The sequence below is a fragment of the Dipodomys merriami genome, unplaced genomic scaffold (assembly GCF_024711535.1).
Source record: "Dipodomys merriami isolate MVZ:Mamm:240054 unplaced genomic scaffold, mDipMer1.0.p SCAF_34, whole genome shotgun sequence".
NCBI classification, from domain to species: Eukaryota; Metazoa; Chordata; class Mammalia; order Rodentia; family Heteromyidae; genus Dipodomys; species Dipodomys merriami.
This window is the reverse complement of record NW_027204937.1, coordinates 15,406,768-15,425,694: the sequence shown is the minus strand read 5'-3', so window position 1 is coordinate 15,425,694 and position 18,927 is coordinate 15,406,768. Positions and strand designations below refer to the sequence as shown.

The window sequence follows — 18,927 nt, the reverse complement described above, 5'->3', positions numbered from 1 at the left end:
ATAGATAAATAGACAGACAGACAGACAGACAGATAGATCTTTTTACCACATTAAGGAAGTCACTTTCTAGGGTTAGTTTGCTCAATGTTTTATGAGAAATATATTTTGAATTTCGTCAAATTATTTTTTCTAATTTTTGTATTGTTTTGTTGGTCATGGGGCTTGAACTCTGGGCGCAAGCACTGTCCCTCAGCTCTTCAGCTTAAAGCTAGCACTCTTATCACTTGAACCACAGTACCACTTCTGGTTTTCTGATGGTTTATTAGAGATAAGTCTCACAGACTTTCCTGTCCAGGCTGGCTTTAAACCACAATCCTCAGATCTCAGCCTTCTGAGTAGCTAGTATTATAGGCATGAGCCACTGGCACCTGGCTAAATATTTTGAAAATATGAGATTTTTTAAAAAATGTATTAATATGCTGAATGACATTGGCTGATTTTTCTCCTGTTAACCCAACTTTGTATTTCTAAGATACATCCTTCTTCATCATAAATTATCAATGATTTTACTATTTGTATATCACTATATTTAGCTTGTTAATATTTATTTGGAATCTTGGCATGTGTGTTCATGACTGAAACTAGCCTATTATTTCCCTGTTCTTAAAAAGTCCTCATTGGGATTTTTTTTTTTTTTTGCCAGTCTTGAGGCTTGAACTCAGGGCCTGAGCTACTTTTGCTCAAGGCTAGCACTCTACTGCTTGAGCCACAGCACCACTTGCAGCTTTTTCTGTGTATGTGGTGCTGAGGGATCAAACCCAGGGCCTCAGGCATGCGAGGCAAGCGCTCTACCACTGAGCCACCTTCCCAGCCCCTCATTGGATATTGGTCTGACAGTTCTCCCAGCCTCTTAAGATGAGTGACATACCTTCTCTTTTTGTTCTCTGGAAGAGTTTGTGAAGACTAGCAATGGTTTCTTCTTAAATTATTACAAGAATTCATACCTAAGGCCTTTATTTGAGAGTTTTGAATTAATACTTAAAGACTTTGAGAGGTTTTTTGGGGAAGATTTGGAACTGGTAACTCCCATTTCTTTAACACTTATAAGAAGTCAATTTTTAAAACTTTCTTCTTATATCATGGTATATTTTATTTTCTACTATTTGATTTATAGCTTTAAAACTTTAAAAATAAAAAGCCAGGCATGTTAGCCTATGCCTATAGTCCCATCTACCTAGAGGCAGGAACATTGCTTGAGCCAAGGAATATTAAGGCATCCTGGACAATGTAGTGACATGCTCTCTCAAAAATACTTTTTAAAAAAATAACATCGTGATTGTTGTTTTTACTTTCATGGTATTTATTGTCTATGCTTTGTTTCTTTTCCCTTGATCAGCTTATTAATTTTGTTAGCCTTTTCAAAGAATCAAATTTTACCTTTGCTCTGCTTCCCTATTGGGTTTTTTTCCCCTAAGAGATAGAGTAAATACACACATTTAACAGCTTTTATCAATATGCTGCACCCTACTGCATTAGAATCTGTATTCAGACCCCAGCTTTCTCATTTGCCAACTCTATTTAAGATTCAGGTTTGCATGTTTAAAATGAAATAAAATACCAATCTGAGCTACTTTACAGACATGAAAGCCTAACAAACGTGAAATTGTATTAGCCTCCATTCCATACTTCACACACAGTAGACATTCTGTGATTCTTGAATAATGGGAGTTACTTTTCACTGGATATTTCCTGTGTGTTGGATTTGGTTCCTGAAGCTTTAGTTGCTTTGCCTTCTTTAATGAAACCTTACAGCTATACCAAGTCAGCAGTCATTATCCCTCCAGTGCAGTTTTGCTCATCTGATGCTCAACCAGGGCCCAAGAAAACTATTTACTTTTAGAATCGCTTGGTAGAATCTGATTGGTTAATTTACTAAAGACACATACAGAGTGACTGTAGTTACGACACGATAAATTCTGAGACCATGGAATTGTGTTATCCACAAGGACCACGTTCACTGTCTTAGCATTTTGTCTGTGATTCCTTGGCCTTGTGTACACATTTACAATGTTCTGATATTCCTCAGTAGGAACTGGTCATTCACCCACTCTCTGGCACTAAGAGGCCTTGATTATTGAGAGGGGAATACAGAGCATGGTCCCTGGGGAAGAAGGATGACAAACAAATAGCTATAGGCATGTTTAATTACAGTTTTGATAAGTTTGTTGGATGAAATAGGTGTGGTTTAGAGCATCCATAACATGAGTAAGGAAACCTCTTTAGGATTGTGACATTTAAGCAAAGTGATATTTGAGCAGAGACCTGAAGAACAGGCCAACAAGTTCATAATAAGGAGGGGAAAGGTGAAGGACTCCTGGCAGAATGAAGTGTGGAAAGAATTCAGTGTTCAGAATCTCTAAATAGAAACCAGTGTGACAGTTCAGTGGGAAAGGAGGGAATCCCAACATGGTTTTAAAGAGACCACAAAGGGCCAGATTGCACAGGGGCAGGTAGTTGCTGGGATTTGTTCCTTTGCTAGTAAAATATCCGTGTGTGTGCCAGTACCAGGGCCTGCACTCGGGGCCTTATGCCCTCATCTGGCTTTTTCACCCACAGCTGGTGCTTTACCGCGTGAGCCATGTCCTTGTGTATGTGTGCTGGTGGCACTGGTGCTTGAATTCAGGACCTGAACACTGTCCCTTAGATTTTTTTTCTCTCAAGGCTGCCACTCTACAACTTGAGCCACACTTCCACTTCTGGCTTTTCTGTGGTTAATTGAAGATAAGACTAATATAGATTTTCCTGCCTGGGCTGGCTGTGAACTGTGATCCTCAGACCTCAGTCTCCTGAGAAAGTAGGATTATAGTCATGAGCCACTGTTGCCCAACCAAATCCAGCTTTTCTTGCTGGTTAATTGGAGATAGAGTCTTGAGAACTTTTCTTCTCAGGCTAGTTTTGAACTATGATCCTCCATGTCTCAACCTTCAGAGTACCCAAGATTATAAATGTGAGCCACCAGGTGCCCAGTACAGCTGAAAGATTTTAAGCACAGGAGTCAAGTACAATGTGTGTGTGTGTGTGTGTGTGTGTGTTTGTGTGTGTGTGTGTGTGTGTGTGTGTGTGTGTGTGTGTGTGTGTGTTCTGGTTTGGTTTGGGTTTTTTGGTGGTCATGGGGCTTCAACTCTGGGCCTGGGTGCTGTCCCTGAGCTCTTCAGCTCAAGGTTAGCACTCTACCACTTGGGCCACAATGCCACTTCTGGTTTTCTGGTTGTTAATTGGAGATAAGAGTCTCACAGACTTTTCTGCCTGGACTGGATTTGAACCACAGTCCTCAGATCTCAGCCTCCTGCGTAGGTAGGATTACAGGCATGAGTCACCGGCAACCGGCTTCATGAGTGTTTTTTAAAAGAGAATATGTTGGGTGCTGCATAGGGAATGCACAGGAGTAAAACTGGAAGTGACAGGATGGGGGAGGGGCACCTTGCTTGATCGAGGCTAGGTTGATGTCTAGTAGTTGTGGAGGTAGAGTGGCAACATGGGTTCTGTGATAGGAACTGGATCACAAGAGAAAAGGAAAACTCAAGGGTGACCTGGGCATTGATGGCAAGCCTGCATAAACCAAAATGTGTGTGAGAAAACCAACCTTGAAATCAGAATCAAAGAGCTCATTAACAAACTTGATAGTTACTCACATAAAAATAACACTTCAAATCATAGAAATGAACCTAGAATCATCCACTTTCTCATCCAATAATACAGAGATTGGGTAACAGTGGAAGAGTCTACAAAGGAGAGCAAGAGGGAGTAGCAGAGAGGTGGCAAGCAGGAGATGGAGACAGTGGGTGCTCCTGACAAGTCATTTGCACCCCGGGCTTATTGTGACACTGGGGTGATCAGTTGGCGCCCTTGGCAAAACAATTCTGGGGGTTATAGCCATGAAAGCCAGTTTGGAGAGATTAAAGAAAGAATGGGAAAAGTTTAAGCTCTGCAAACATGGAGAGTACTAGAAAAATTCCTTTGTCCAGCCAGTCTGATGGGAGGGACTTAGGTAAAGTTTACTAAAGCATGGAGCGCCACACGGAGCCAATGGTGTGGGTATTTATTTGTCAGCTTTATGAATAGGGGAAGGGATTACAAGGCCTCTCTGTGTAGACTAGGCTGGTCTTAAACTCCTGCCTCCTCAGCCTCCCAAGTTCTGGGATTACAGGTATGTACCAACTTGCCCAGCCTTATTAGTTTTTAAAGGAAGTAATTTCTTTCATAGCTTCTTATTGTGGCCTGCTTATTCCATGTTGATTTTATCATTTGTATTTATTCCCCAACCCTAGATGAAAATTGAACTAAAGCAGACCCAGGAGAAATTACTAGACAGCACAAAGATGTATTCTTCACTTACAGCAGAGTGGAAGCAATGTCAGCAGAAAATCAAGGAGCTGGAGCTGGATGGACTTAAGCAGGCTCAGAGCATTAAATCACAGAGCAATCTGCAGGAAAAGCTGGCTCAGGAGAAGCTGAAAGCTGCCGAGGCACAGGAAAGGGTAATTATTCTCACACTTAATACCTAGTATACACTCATTACCACCACAGAAACCCTTTTCCTTAAGGATTTTAAGAACTAGAAAATGGCACAAATCTGGCAGAATTCTAATATTTTATTTTCCCTCCTTTGTTTTCCTTTTTTTATTTTACCAGCTTTTATAATTCCAGTACATCTCATGTTTAAAATTTACATGATGTACAAGTTATCTTGATCATATTCACCTCCTCTGTCACTCTTTTCCCCTGCCTCCTGGTTCCCAAATCTATCTATCTATCTATCTATCTATCTATCTATCTATCTATCTATCTATCTATCTATCATCTACCTTTATTTTTCTTTCTCTCTTTCCCTCCTTCCCTCCCTCCCTCATCCCCTCCTTCCCTCCCTCCCTCCCCTTCCTTCCTTCCTTCTTCCCTCCTTCCTTCCTTCCTTCTTTCCTTCCTTCCTTCCTTCCTTCCTTCCTTCTTTCCTTCCTTCCTTCCTTCCTTCCTTCCTTCCTTCCTTCCTTCCTTCCTTCCTCTTGTACCAGTTCTCGAACTCAAAGACCTCATGCTCTCACTTGGCTTGTTTGCTCACTGATGGCACTGTACCAATTGAATCATGCCTCTGGTCTAGTATTTTGCTGATTAGTTGGAAATAGCATCTCATGAACTTTCCTCCCAGGCTGGTTCTGAATCTTACTCTTCCAGGGGTCAGCCTCCTGAGTAGCTAGGATTTCAGAAGTGAACTACCCTTGCCAGGCCCAAACTACTTTCAAGAAGCTTCACACATGTGCATAAAGTATGTTGACTATATTCACATTCCTTCACTTTCACATTTTAAATGGTTTATTTTCCTTTGATCTATATTAGCTGCTAATGTCATTTTTATTTTGTAATTCTTTTTTTTTTTTTTTTGGTGGTTGTGGGGCTTGAACTCTGGGCCTGGGCACTTGTCCCTCAGCTCTTCAGCTCAAGGCGAGCGCTCTACCACTTGAACTACAGCGCCACTTCCTATTTTGTAATTCTTACAGGGATTTTTGTTGTGAAATGAATGAAACATTTTCAAACATTACCCCTGCATTTTAGATAGTCTAACACTAGGTGGCAGTAGTGCATAGCTGCACTCTATCTATCTATCTATCTATCTATTATTTTTGCCAGTCCTGAGGCTTGAACTCTGGGCCTGGGCACTGTCCCTGAGCTCCCTTTGCCCAAGGTTATCACTCTATCAGTTGAGCCATAGCTCCACTTCTAGCTTTTTCTTGATTGAATTGGAGATAAGGGTCTCACAGGCTTTACTGCACTGACTAGCTTTGAACCATGATCCTCAGATCTCAGCCTCCTGAGTAGCTATGATTACAGGTATGAGCCATTGGTGCCCAGCTCAACTACACATTTTGATGTGCAACTTTGTATGAGTCAAAGCTAAAGCAATCATTAGGCTGGGAATGTGGCTTAGTGGTAGAGTGCTTGCCTAGTATGCATGAAGCCCTGGGTTTGATTCCCCAGTACCACATACACAGAAAAAGCCAGAAGTGGCACTGAGGCTCAAGGGATAGAGTGCTCAGGGCCAGTGCTCAGGCCCTGAGTTCAAGCCCCAGGACTGGCAAAAACAAAAACAAAACAAAAAACCCAAGATGCCAGACCTGGCATGGTGGCTCATGCCTATATTTCCAACTATTCAGAAGGCAAAGATAGGAAGACTATGATTTGGGCACACCTTCCACCATTGACAAGTTAGTGAGATCCCGTCTCAGCAAACTAGTTAGGTATTGTAGTTGACAACTGTCATTCCAGCTACATAGGAAGCATAAATTGGAAGAAGTCCAGGGCAGACCCGCCAGACTTTATTCAAGGAATAACAGAAGCAGAAAAAAGTTGTGGGCCCAAGTAGTAGAGCACCTGCCTGGCAAGAATCAGGCCCTGAGTTCAGCCCCAGTACCCCTGAAAAAATAAGATGACTACAATCTAAAGTAGATTCAAAAAGTTGATGTTGAATTAAAGAAGCCATCACATAGAAGCCTAGGATTCTATTTATGAGGTTGAACAATGGATTGTACTAAGCTATGGAGATGAGATAGTATCTTTATGAGCTATATTAGCTAGAATTTGCCCTAGAAAATCACACTTATTCTACAGATATTGTAAAACTATTAGACTAGAATGTCTTTCGGTAGGTGCCAGTCATATCCTTACAGTAGAATGGTACTTGCAGCTGTAGTAAAGAAGACAATTTATGCATACATACAAGGAAAATCACTAAATGTATTGTTTAAAAACAAAAAGCCAAGTGTAGCCAGGCACAGGGAGTTCACACTGCAAACACTAGCTACTCAGGAAGCTGAGATCTGAGGATCTTGATTCAAAACCAGACCAGGCAGGAAAATCCATGAAACTATTATCTCTAGTTACCCACGAAAAAAAGCCAGAACCAGAAGTGGAGCTGTGGTTCAAGTGGTAGAATAATAGCTTTGAGCAAAAAAGTCAAGGACAAGCCCAGGCCCTGAGTTCAGGCTTCAGAACACACACACACACACACACACACACACACACACACACACACACACACACACACACACACACACACACACACACACACACACACACACACACACACAAAAGAGGCATAAACTTATTGTAGTACGTCACTGTATAGAATGTTTGTACATGTGAAAAATAGCTATCTGTGATCTGTTTATGAATCTCTGGAAGTATACCAGTGGATACTTATTTGCTGGAGGAAAACAGAGATAGTAATGAGAAAGATTCTTTTGATTTTATAACTTACTTTATGTATACATATTGAATTCTATAAATATACCCCATATGGCAAATAAGTAATTTATTTTACAGTTACATCTTGCCACACTCCTTCCTTAGGATCAGATTTGTATGTTAGCACTGCTGTCATTGATATCTACATGCTGTTCCCCTAAATTGAAGAAGAAAAAAAGAAAAGGTCACACTCTTCCTAACATCTGACTTGTAAACTTTTTCATTCAAGATTTTGGACTTGCAGCAGAAGTTAGAGCATGCTCAGCAAGCCTATCTCTCAGACACTTGTATTTTGAAGAAGGAACTAGAGGAAAAGATGAAAGAAACCATACAAAATGAAGCCAAGTTGCAGCAGCAGTATCAGGAAGAACAGCAGAGGAGGTAAGAGGAGCAGAGAGCTGCGTTTCCTGTGGTCTCACCAGGCTTGTGCCTATCAGCTCAGAAGTAAGCTCACATTCGTCACACCATTCTGAACTGATTATTGTCCTCTTTGCCTCTGGAACCAGACTGTGGGATTCCTAAAGGCAGACACTATTTGTCTCTATTCTGGGACCTACTGGTATACTGGTAAATTTTCTTGAATGGCCAGATTGCCTATGAAATCTGATATTCTGGGATTTGCTTTTTTGTGTGATAATACAAGGGGTTGAACTCAGTACCTAATGCTTATTAGGTAAGCATTTTACCCCACACCCCAGCCCTTTTTGTTTTTAGTTTGCTTTTAGATAGGATCACAAGTTTTTCACCCAGGCCAACTTCCAAGTACCAGGACTGCCCAGAAACTTCCAGCTGTAGTTGAAAATTCTAGCATAGGACTTAACATTCAATAGCCAAACATTTATTGGCTGAATGGGTATTTGAGTGAGTGTTGTGAATAATGAATTTACTTAGTGAGGTGCTGTGGAGATGACTCACCTCGACCACCATGCCTAACAAGATGTCAGGCTATCTTAACTTGTAACAATCAGAGAAATCCACAAGAGCAGATGCACAAGATGTTAAAATAAAATTTGTGAATGAGCTAGGTGCCAGTGGCTCATGCCTCTAATCCTAGCTAGTCCAGGCAGGAAAGTCTATGAGACTTAATCTCCAATTAACCACCAGAAAACTGGAAGTGGCACTGTGATTCAAGTGGTAGAGTGCTAGCCTTGAACTGAAGGGCTAAGGGACAGCACCCAGGCCCAGAGTTCAAGCCCCATGACCAACACACACACATACACGCGCACACACACACACACACACACACACACACACACACACACACACACACACACACACACACAGATGGTGAATGATGCCCAAGCTGCCAAGCAAAGGAGAATATAACCATCTGGATTCAGAAAAAGTTGAGGAGACTTGCCACAAGGTAAACTGATCATATCCAAATAATCTCTGGAAGAGGGCTGGGAAGGTGGCTCAGTGGTAGAGTGCTTGCCTTGCATGCCTGAGGCCCTGGGTTCGATTCCTCAGTACCACATAAGCAAAATAATAATAATAATCATCATCATCATCTCTGGAAGAAAGCAACCCTATTAGGGATGCCCATATAATAGGTTTAACAAAATATGAGCTTGCATTAACATTGCCAAACATTGGCTAGTATGAATGAAAGTAACAGGAACTAAAAGCACCATATTTATTGTCCCAATAGTCTTAGCAACTGGAGTCATGAAGGATTGGTTAGGAAATACCTGTGTGAAACTTTAAAAATAAATAAATAAAATTATTAAAACAGTGAAAAAGGATATTTAACTTTTCTGAAACTTGGTCTTTGTATCTTTAAAGTTGGAATGCTATTTTCTGAGGGTTTTTTTTAGAAGAAATACATAAAATCAATTGTGAAACTACATGTAGGAGAAAGAATAGGCTTCCACCGGGCTGGGAATGTGGCTTAGTGGTAGAGTGCTAGCATGCATGAAGCCCTGGGTTCCATTCCTCACTACCACATAAACAGAAAAAGCAGGACATGGTGCTGTGGTTCAAGTGGTAGAGTACTATCTGTGGTGTAGGTGGTAGAGTGCTAGTCTTCAGCAAAAGAAGCTCAGAAACAGTGCCCAGGCCCTGAGTTCAAGCTTCAGGACTGGCCAAAAAAAAAATTTCCACTGAGAGGAGACTACACAGTACAGATTGTTTTATAACTTGGGAAAGTAGCCTCAGGCTATAGGGGAAAAAGTTATCTTATCAATATACTTGATGGTTGAAATTCTCTTTATAATAGTTGAAATAATTTCTGATATATTCATGGTCTACTCTTTTAATTTTGTGTTTTTGTTTTTGTTTTTGTCAGTTGTGGGGCTTAAACTCTAGACCTGGGTGTTGTCCCTCAGTACTTCAGCTCAAGGCCCTAGACTAGTTTTTCTGGTGGTTTATTGGAGATAAGAGACTCACAGAGGAGCTGGGAAGTTGGCTCAGTGGTAGAGTGCATGCCTAGCAAGCATGAGGCCCTGGGTTCAATTCCTCAGCACCACATAAGCAGAAAAATCTGGAAGTGGTGCTGTGGCTCAAGTGGTAGAATGCTAGCCTTGAGCTGAAGAACAGAAGGACAGCACCCAGGCCCAGAGTTCAGGCCCCACGACCAGCAAAAAAAGAAAGAAACAAAAAAAAAAAAGAGTCTCACAGACTATCCTGCCCAGGCTGGCTTTGAACCGTGACCCTCAGCTCTCAGCCTCCTGAGTAGCTAGGATTATAGGTGTAAGCCACCGGTTGCCAGCACTCTTTTAATTTTGACTTCCTATTTTTTTAGTTTTCAAATCCTTGATTTTATGTCAGGGATGGAGATGGGGGGAGTACTGGGGAGTACTAGACACTGTTCCCAAGTTTTTCACTCAAGGCTAGTGCTCTACCACTTGAGCCACAGTTCCACTTCTGGCCTTGGGGGAGGAGGAATTAGTTAGAGAGCTGGCTTTCCTGCCCAGGCTGGCTTAGATTTTGTTTAGTACAGAAAACTCATTTTTTTTAAATTTCAGCAGACTAATACTTCCCTTTCAGTTTCAAGGTTTATCTCTTTATCCCTTGATCAGAAATTGAGAATGGAGATTCAAGGTGCATCTCCTTCAGTACAGAGTGGTTTCTTGGTTTGAAACCCTCAGAAATTCTTTCCAGAAACTAATCCAATGTGACTCTGTGCAAGAATGAAGTGTTAATGACACTCTTTTGCCAGAGGAAGCATTTCCTCACCAAATTCAGGCTTGTAGCAGCGCTGACGTGTACATTAGTATCAGCAGTGATTGTAATTCAGGAGCCTATGTTGAGCCCTGAAGATCCAGGGCTCACCTCATAAGGTACTGAGGAAGAAGGTGGGAGTGGGATTCAGGATGCGAGCCTGCATCAGCCCTGTTCTGGCTGCTCTGTGACATATCTTCCTCGTCTCTGAAATAAGGAAAAATGTTTCTTGCTCCTGGGTTGTTTGGATGGTGAGAGAATTTTAAAAAGCGACTATCACAAAGATGGTCTCTGTGTCAGTTCTTTTATCTTACCTTGTACTCTACTTTGCTGAATGCCCCTCCCCCCAAAAAAATCCTCTGTGGAAGCCTAATAATCTTAGATTTCATTAGCAAAGTGTGGAAATAAATACACAGAGTGATTTAATGTGAATAATTTTCCTCAGGATACTCCTGGATCAGAATGTGAATGAGCTACAAAAACAAGTAAAAACCCTACAGAACAAAGAGAACCAATTGGAATTGACCAGTTCTCAGCAACAAGCAGCTGTCCTTAAACAACTAGAAGAGACAAAAAGAGAATACGAACAAGTAAGCATGCAAATAGATATGCTTGACAGTTTTCCTATTCCCATAGACCTGAATAATAACCAATTACAACTGAAGGCCTCATTGTACCCAGGAGGTTGAGAAGTTCTATCAAGAAAGCAGAATCACCCAGGTGCTAGTGGCTCATGCCTGTAATCCTAGCTACTCAGGAGGCTAAGATCTGAGGATTGCAGTTCAAAGCCAGCCTGGGCACGAAAGTCTGTAAGATTCTTATTCAATTAGTCACTAAATAACTAGAAGTGGAACTATAGCTCAAACTGGATAGAGCACTAGCCTTGGGCAAAAGAGCTCAGGGACAGCACCCAAACCCTGAGTTCAAGCCCCACAACCAACAAAAAAAAAATTAGAATCAAGAGTTTGGAGGCTTAGCTCAGATAGTAGAACACCAGCCAATGAGTCAAAGAGTCAGATATCAATTTTAAGTCATGATCTTAGAAAGAAAAAAAAAAACAGAAAGCAGAATCTACTTTGGTTGGGCTACAAATAAAATTGACACAAAACATATTAACAGGAGAAAACCCCATTTTTAGTATGAGCACATCCATGAATGCCTCACAAAGTATGAAACTAAGAAGGGTCATGGGGCTGGGAATGTGGCTTAGTGGTAGAGTGCTTGCCTAGCATACATGAAGCCCTGGGTTCGATTCCTCAGTACCACATAAACAGAAAAAGCCAAAAGTGGTGCTGTGGCTCAAGTGGTAGAGTGCTAGCCTTAAGCAAAAGAAGCTCAGGGACCGGCACCGGTGGCTTACACCTGTAATCATAGCTACTCAGGAGGCTGAGATCTGAGGATCATGGTTCAAAGCTAGTGAATGCAGACCCTTATCTACAATTCAATCAAGAAAAAGCTAGAGTGGCACTGTGGCTCAAGTAGTAGAGTGCTAGCCTTGAGCTGAAGAGCTGAGGGACAGCGCCCAAGCCCAGAGTTCAAGCCCCACGACAGACCAAAAAAAAAGGAGCTCAGGGACAGTGCCCAGGCTCCTGAGCTCAAGCCCCAGGACTGGCAAAAAAAAAAAAAAAAGGTTGGGGAGGGGGGGGAGAGGACATGTGGCTGAAGTATGTGTAGCATCCTCAGCTACAGAAATGAAGAGCGCATTGGGACATAAAGGGGACACATTATGGAAGACTGTTGTGGCTGAAGGATGTCTTATATGTGAATTAAAATCTCTCCAATGATTAAAATTGTCTGGAGCAGCCCTCTTCCTGACACAGATACTTCTACTGACCTAGATTTGCTGTCTAGATGTAAATTTCTTTTACAAAAGGACAGCTTTTGATAGCTACACCAGTATCTGTGGTTTCTCAGAATAACTAGCTTGCACTGTGCTAAAGAAGTATATTTTGGAATGGTATATTCTGGTCTACAGCCATATTTGGGGTGGTGTGCCTGACATCCATGCAAGCAAGAAGAGAGTTAGTATGTGGGAAGAGATGCTTGGGAAACTGTGGCGAGGAGGACAAGGGGAGATAAGGTTAGAGGAGCTGCAGTTGGTTTTCAATAAATCCATAAGTTAGGAAACTACGGGGAAGCCATTTCCTACAACACCCAAGTGGGGAATCTTCAGGAACTCTCCCTGAAGCCCCTTCGGTTGTCTCAGCTCTGTCTGCCCATTCTTCTAGCTGCTAACATTAGAGAACAAAGCCTCCTTTGTCTTTCTATGCTAGTGCCACTCTTACAGCTTCACTTCTGTCGCTCAGATGTGTGGGGTTTTCTTTTCCCATCCTAAACAATTCTCTTAATTCCACGTGGACCCCATGGTGTGAACACATTTAACTCAATCTGACACTACTTTCTGGGAGATGGCATTTGATCCTACAAGGTAAGGGCTCAGACCTATAAGACCTCCCACATTTCCCCATGCCAATTGCCAGTATGAGTTTACCTCTATGTTCTAAGTCTGAGTCTACTACAACCCTCTGTTGAATCTGATCATTTGTTAGAAAGGCTCATGAAACTCAGGTTACTGGGTTATTATAAAAGAATACAATGCAGAAACAGTCAGATAAAGAAGATGTGTAGGGAAAGTGTGAGGGAAGGGACATGGCACTCCCATGACCTCTCTGGACACACCACCCTTTCTCTACCTCTAAGTACATGTTCAGCAACCCAGAACCTTTCCTGATACAACTACAAGTGAAAAAAAAAGATAGAAAAAGAATTGTGTAAAATACTCAAACCACAAATGGTGGGAAAATGTGGAAGACAAAGCAAAGAACAAAGAACAAGGGCAAGTAGTAGAAAAACATAACAAATCTAGTAAATACTAATCTAGTCATACCAATTACCCCTTTAGATGGCATTGGTCTAAATGTACCAACTAAAGACAATGCCAGAGTTGAACAGATAACCAGATCCCTGACTCAGGATGTAGCTTAGTGTGATAGAGCAATTGTCTAGCATGCCGAAGATACAAGAAAACATGAAAAAGGAAAAACAGCCTACTTACATACAAATATACATATAAATGAAGAGTAAATGGATAAAGATATAATATGCTAAAAGGTAATCAAAATAAAGTGGGAGTTGTTAGGTTAATTTCAGACAGCAAACTTCAGAATAAGGTAGAGTAATATTATTTAATGACAAAAGGGTTACTGGGCACTAGTGGCCTGTAATCCTAACTACTCAGCAGCCAGGCATCTGGAAGGTCAATGTTGGAGGCCAGTCCAAGCAGAAAAGTCTGTGAGACTTTGTGTCCAAAATAACTAGCAAAATGCAGGGCTAGATGTAAAAGAGTGCCAGCCAAGCCAACTGAGCAAGTATGAGGCCCAGCAATGAAGGAAAAATAAAGGTCAATTCTTCAGGAAGATACAACAATCTTTAATTTGTTTTTGTTTTCAAACAAAGCCTCAAAATATGTAGAGACAACTGGGTTTGACACATGCCTGTGATCCCAGCAGAGATCACAAGGCTATAGAAAAAAGTGGATATTTATGATCAGCTCTGCTTTATAAAATCTAGCTTTTGCTTAAATAAGTCTCCTCTGTTTTCTTTTTTATAAAGGACTTGATAAAAATCCAACATCATTTCATGATAAAAAAAACTCAATAAACTTGTACTAGAGGGGAACTTCTACATGATATGCCCTTGGGGGATTGCAACTCATAACAATTCCCCACCCATTCCCCCACCCATTTGCACTGCCAAATTCCACAACATTGACTTCATTTAATTCCAGCCGGGATGTAAACCTAAAGTATCTGTCCTTGCTGATGGTAAGGAAAACAGCTCAATGGTCTGCATACATATCTATACACATATACTCTTACTACATGACCAAATCATCATGTTCCTTGGATTTTAACCAAACCCTGAACATGGTTGTGTATAGCATATTTGTTTATAATTACCAAAACTGAAAACAACCGAAGTATCTTCCTTTGGGCATCATTAAAACTTGGAGCCTTGAAGATGGCTTGAGAGATGAAGGAGCAAATGCATATACAGATTCAAGGGGCACTGCTAAGCACTTGGCCTTTTCTACTATCAATACCCTTCACTCCTCAGGTCCAAAAGCCAATGAGGACCAATTCCAGACAGTCTGTTGTGACAGTAGGGAAAAAATATGGGAGAGATTTACAAAACCACTAGGCCTACTGTAAAATGTATGCTAAACCACTGAATTGCTGAAGATCATATTTTACTTATTTTTACTGTGGTTGCTTATGCCTGAAATCCTAACTATCCAGGAGGCTAGATTCTGAGGATCATGGTTCCAGTTAGGCTAGGTGGGAAAGTCCATGAGACTCTTACCTCCAATTAACAAGGAAAAAGCCTAAAGTGGAGCTGTAGCTCAAATGATAGGACACAAGATTTGGGGGAAAAAAAGCCCCAGGGAGTGCCCAGGCCCTGAGTTCAAGCCCTGAGTACACACACACACACACACACACACACACACACACACACACACACACACACACACACACACACACACATATACACACACACAATCTATAGATCTCTTGTGGGAAGTATAAAGGAGAACCACATACTGTAACAGTGGTACAGATGTCACTTGGCATTCCCAACATTCAAAGGGCTCTGGGTCTATGAACTACCTCAGATTTAGGGACAGATCAAGAAAAGGCCATTACTCTTTACCCATATCACCAAAGACAAGTTCTGTTCACCAGAACCACGAACATTTATTTGTTTGTTTGTTCATTTATTTTAAAACATAACTTAATTCCAGCCTGATGCTATACCTGTACAATCCTAACACTTAGGAAACTGATCCCAAAGATCATTAGTTATAGACTAGCCTGGTCTATAGTGAGACCTTGTCTCAAAAAACAAACAAAACAATATACAACTCAGAATCTGTTGGCTGCCCATCTATCATTGTGGACAGTTAACCACAAACAGACTGCTAGCATTGAACTATTTGACTATATTCCTGGCCCTATTAACTGTTAGTAATTAGTAATTAGTATCAATGCCCACTTCTTATCTAAGATTTGAGTACTGCCATTTGACCTCTGACATTCTGTAATCCATCAGCTCTATTAAAATCAGGGAGCTGTGCCAGAGTTGGCACCTAAGCCCTCCTTCGCAGCATGTTAGCACTAAGAGCATCTTAAGTAATCTAGTGCTGCCTTACCAGTATAAAACTGTGATAAAGTGGCCACTGTGTTCTTCTGGAACCCCTTAGTTATGAGGAAAGTCACCAAGTCATCCATGACAAATTCACTCCAAATTTCCTGTCTGCTTAAGACTTCAGTTTTCTTCCTCTCCCTTATGGAAAAAAAAAGTATGACATCTTAGATATGACAAAGAAACAAAGGACCTCATCTTAATTTGTTATATAGTTTCTAGATGACTATGCTCTTGACTCCATATATGGTGTATACATAAAAAATACAGCAGAGTGGCCAATCAGCTGCACTGGACATTGATGAAAGTAATGAACTAAGCAACTCAAGGGTGGCGATGGGAGGGAGGAATGAGAGAGAAAGAGGAAACAGCTGAGGCTAAGCAAAAGGAAAGAAATGTACAAATCACCCAATTCAGAAGAAAGTCTTATTGATAAAGTCTGTAGGGTTCATAAGCTTTGTAGATCAAGATAATGACAATTTGCATTGTGAAGTGTAAAATGTGTTGGTGACTTTACCTAAGTATCACTGTACCACAATACTGTGAAATTTATATAATTACTTAAAGAAATTTAAAAACTGAAAAAAAAGTATGGCATTTTCATGCCATTTAACACCGTTGGGTATTGTCCCAAGTTTCATTAAAGCAATCAAGCAAAATATTAAAGTCATTCTTAGAGGTTCAGGTTCACACATTCATTGATATCAATAAACTTGACCTATTACGTGTTTTGCCTTCTTCCCAACTTTAACTTCCAACAAAGACATTCCCACACATGTTCCTTGGGAGTCTGCCAATTAAAGTTGGCAAAATCCTGCTCTTGTTTTAATATGGCAGTCCCTTAGGCTTTATTCTCAACTCCCTCTTCCTACCTGTGCTGGTCTGACTGGAGGTGTGAGAAGGAGTGATGATGGAGAAGTGGTGTAAGGAGACAGTGGGCATCTGCTTACAAGGTATCTGCCTTAAGTGAAGTCCATACAGATTTTTTTTTTGTCAGTTGTGGGGCAATTCTGGGCCTGGGCACTGTCCCTCAGCTTTTCAGCTCAAGGCTAGCGCTCTACTATTTGAGCCACAGTGCCACTTCTGGGTTTTCTCGTGGTTTATTGGAGATAAGACTCCCATGGACCTTCCTGCCCAGGCTGGTTTTGAACTGTGATCCTTAGGTCTCAGCCTCCTGAGTAACTAGGATTACAGGTGTGAGGAACTGGTGCCCAGCTCCATACATATCTTAAAGCACAGGTTTGGTTGTATCTCTGTAGACAACAGAGAAAGGACTGTTTATTCTGGCATCAGCTCATTGAAATTGAAGGTCCTATCAGAATCCTTTGTTCCAAATTGAGTTTTGCTATCCATTTCCCAAGCCCTATTTTTCACATAATAGACCTGGAAAGGCAATCAAATCAATCTGTGCTGTAAATCTAAAAATCTGGAACCTGGGTTTTGTTGTTGTTTTTGTTGTTATATTGTCTGACTATAAGAAAAGTTATTTTAAGGCACTCATGGAAGCTCTCTGGCAATGTCTTGTTCCAGTAGTTAAATCCCCCAGTTGGGTATTTTCTTGTTAAGCAAATTAACATGATCATCAGTGACTAGCTCTCTCCATAGCCCCTGTGGCTCTCAATTCCATTGTAACATCTTTAGTTTTGTTAGTCTTCTTCACTGTGACAGAAAACTTGGGGAAAGACTTATTTTGGCTCCTAGTTTGCGTCATTGCAGTTCATGGTCAGCTCCATTGCTTTCACACTCCAAGTGGGGCAGAGCAGCATGGCAGGAAGTGAATGGTGGGGTAAAGCCGCTCATCTCACAGCAGCCAGAAGCAGGACAGACAAAGACAGACAGAAGAAGGGGTCCGGTACACAGTATATCTTTCCAGCACAAACTCCTCGTGATCTGCTTGCTCCAACTAGGCCCCTCCCCCAAAATGCTGTCTTATTATACATCCACCAAGGGATTAATCCACTGATTGGGCCAGAATCTTCAGACTTAGTCACTCCCTAAAAGGCTACAAGCTGGCAACCAACATATGTGCCTTTTGGACAATGTCACTCTTTGCCTCCATCTCTCCCAGTTTTTCCCTCCCATCCCCACCCACAAGTTATATAGTTCAGAGTGTCTAGTGAGAGCCACTGTTGCATTAGTTCACCCTTTTGACCCTCCATTTCTGTGCCTCCCTTACCCTCCCAAAGACACATGCACCTTTTGGGAGACCCTTCATATCAAAACCAGAACATTAATATTAGTTATATGGTATCCCAAAGTACTTCACTTTAGGTAACTAGAAGTTGATAATTTAATAAACTCTCTTGCCATGAGTTACTAAGGAGTAGGAATAAAACCAAATTACAAGTCAAATGCTACTAATCTGAACTCTTAAATCTGGAAATTTTGGCGCTAGGCCTGATGGCGCATATCTGTACGTCCTATGCTATACAGGAAGCTGAGGCAGGAGGATTGCTTGAGTTCAGGAGTTCCACAACAGTCTGGGAAACATAGTGACAGCCCATTCCAATCTCAAAAAAAAAAAAAAAAAAAAAAAACAAACTTTTTGGATACTGACATGACACCACACATGGGGCACTAAAAATATTGTATAAAATTACTTTCAGGCTATGTGAATATGATGTATAAGAGGCATAAATGAATGGACTTGGCTCTCCTTCTCTAGATTCCTCATCCTATAAATACAAACATCCCCAAATCTGAAATTCTAAATCTGAAATATTTCTGGCCTTAAGCATTTTGGATAACAGAGATTCAACCTGAATTTTCAAATCTAATCCTTAGGTCAGATTCCTAACTGTGAATTTCTAGTTACTACAGTTACTTCTAGAACCAAATACTTTATTAGACAAGGCTAGATCAAGAGAAAATTGTTTATGTACTTGTGAAAAAAACAAGCTACCTCTTTATTCCTCTATTCTGACACCACTACTTCTACGTCTTTGACTTCAGACATGTGTGAATTAGTCCCCACCAATAAGCAAGCAATGCTGTATCCATGGACGTCATATGAGCATCCTCTTTAAAAAAAATTCAAGGCCGGGCGCTGGTGGCTCACGCCTGTAATCCTAGCTACTCAGGAGGCTGAGATCTGAGGATCGCGGTTCAAAGCCAGCCCGGGCAGGAAAGACCGTGAGACTCCTATCTCTAATAAAAACCACCAGAAAACCGGAAGTGGCGCTGTAGCTCAAGTGGTAGAGCGCTCGCCTTGAGCTGAAGAGCTGAGGGACAGCGCCCAGGCCCAGAGTTCAAGCCCCAAGACTGACAAAAACAAAAACCAAAAACCCTAGGAAAAAAACCCTAGGAAAAAAGCCAGAAATTATATAA

General features: G+C 41.2%; 1 protein-coding gene across 6 annotated transcripts in view; it reads left to right on the top strand.

Moving 5' to 3' along the window:
* Nucleotides 1-18,927, top strand: part of LOC138803460 (coiled-coil domain-containing protein 30-like) — a 103,235-nt gene that overhangs the window by 64,075 nt on the left and 20,233 nt on the right. For all 6 annotated transcript variants that reach the window (XM_069987504.1, XM_069987502.1, XM_069987505.1 and 3 more), the window contains 3 exons: nucleotides 4,269-4,478; nucleotides 7,466-7,617; nucleotides 10,844-10,988. In XM_069987504.1, the coding sequence (XP_069843605.1) occupies nucleotides 4,269-4,478; nucleotides 7,466-7,617; nucleotides 10,844-10,988 (507 nt within the window). The remainder of the gene's footprint in view (nucleotides 1-4,268; nucleotides 4,479-7,465; nucleotides 7,618-10,843; nucleotides 10,989-18,927) is intronic.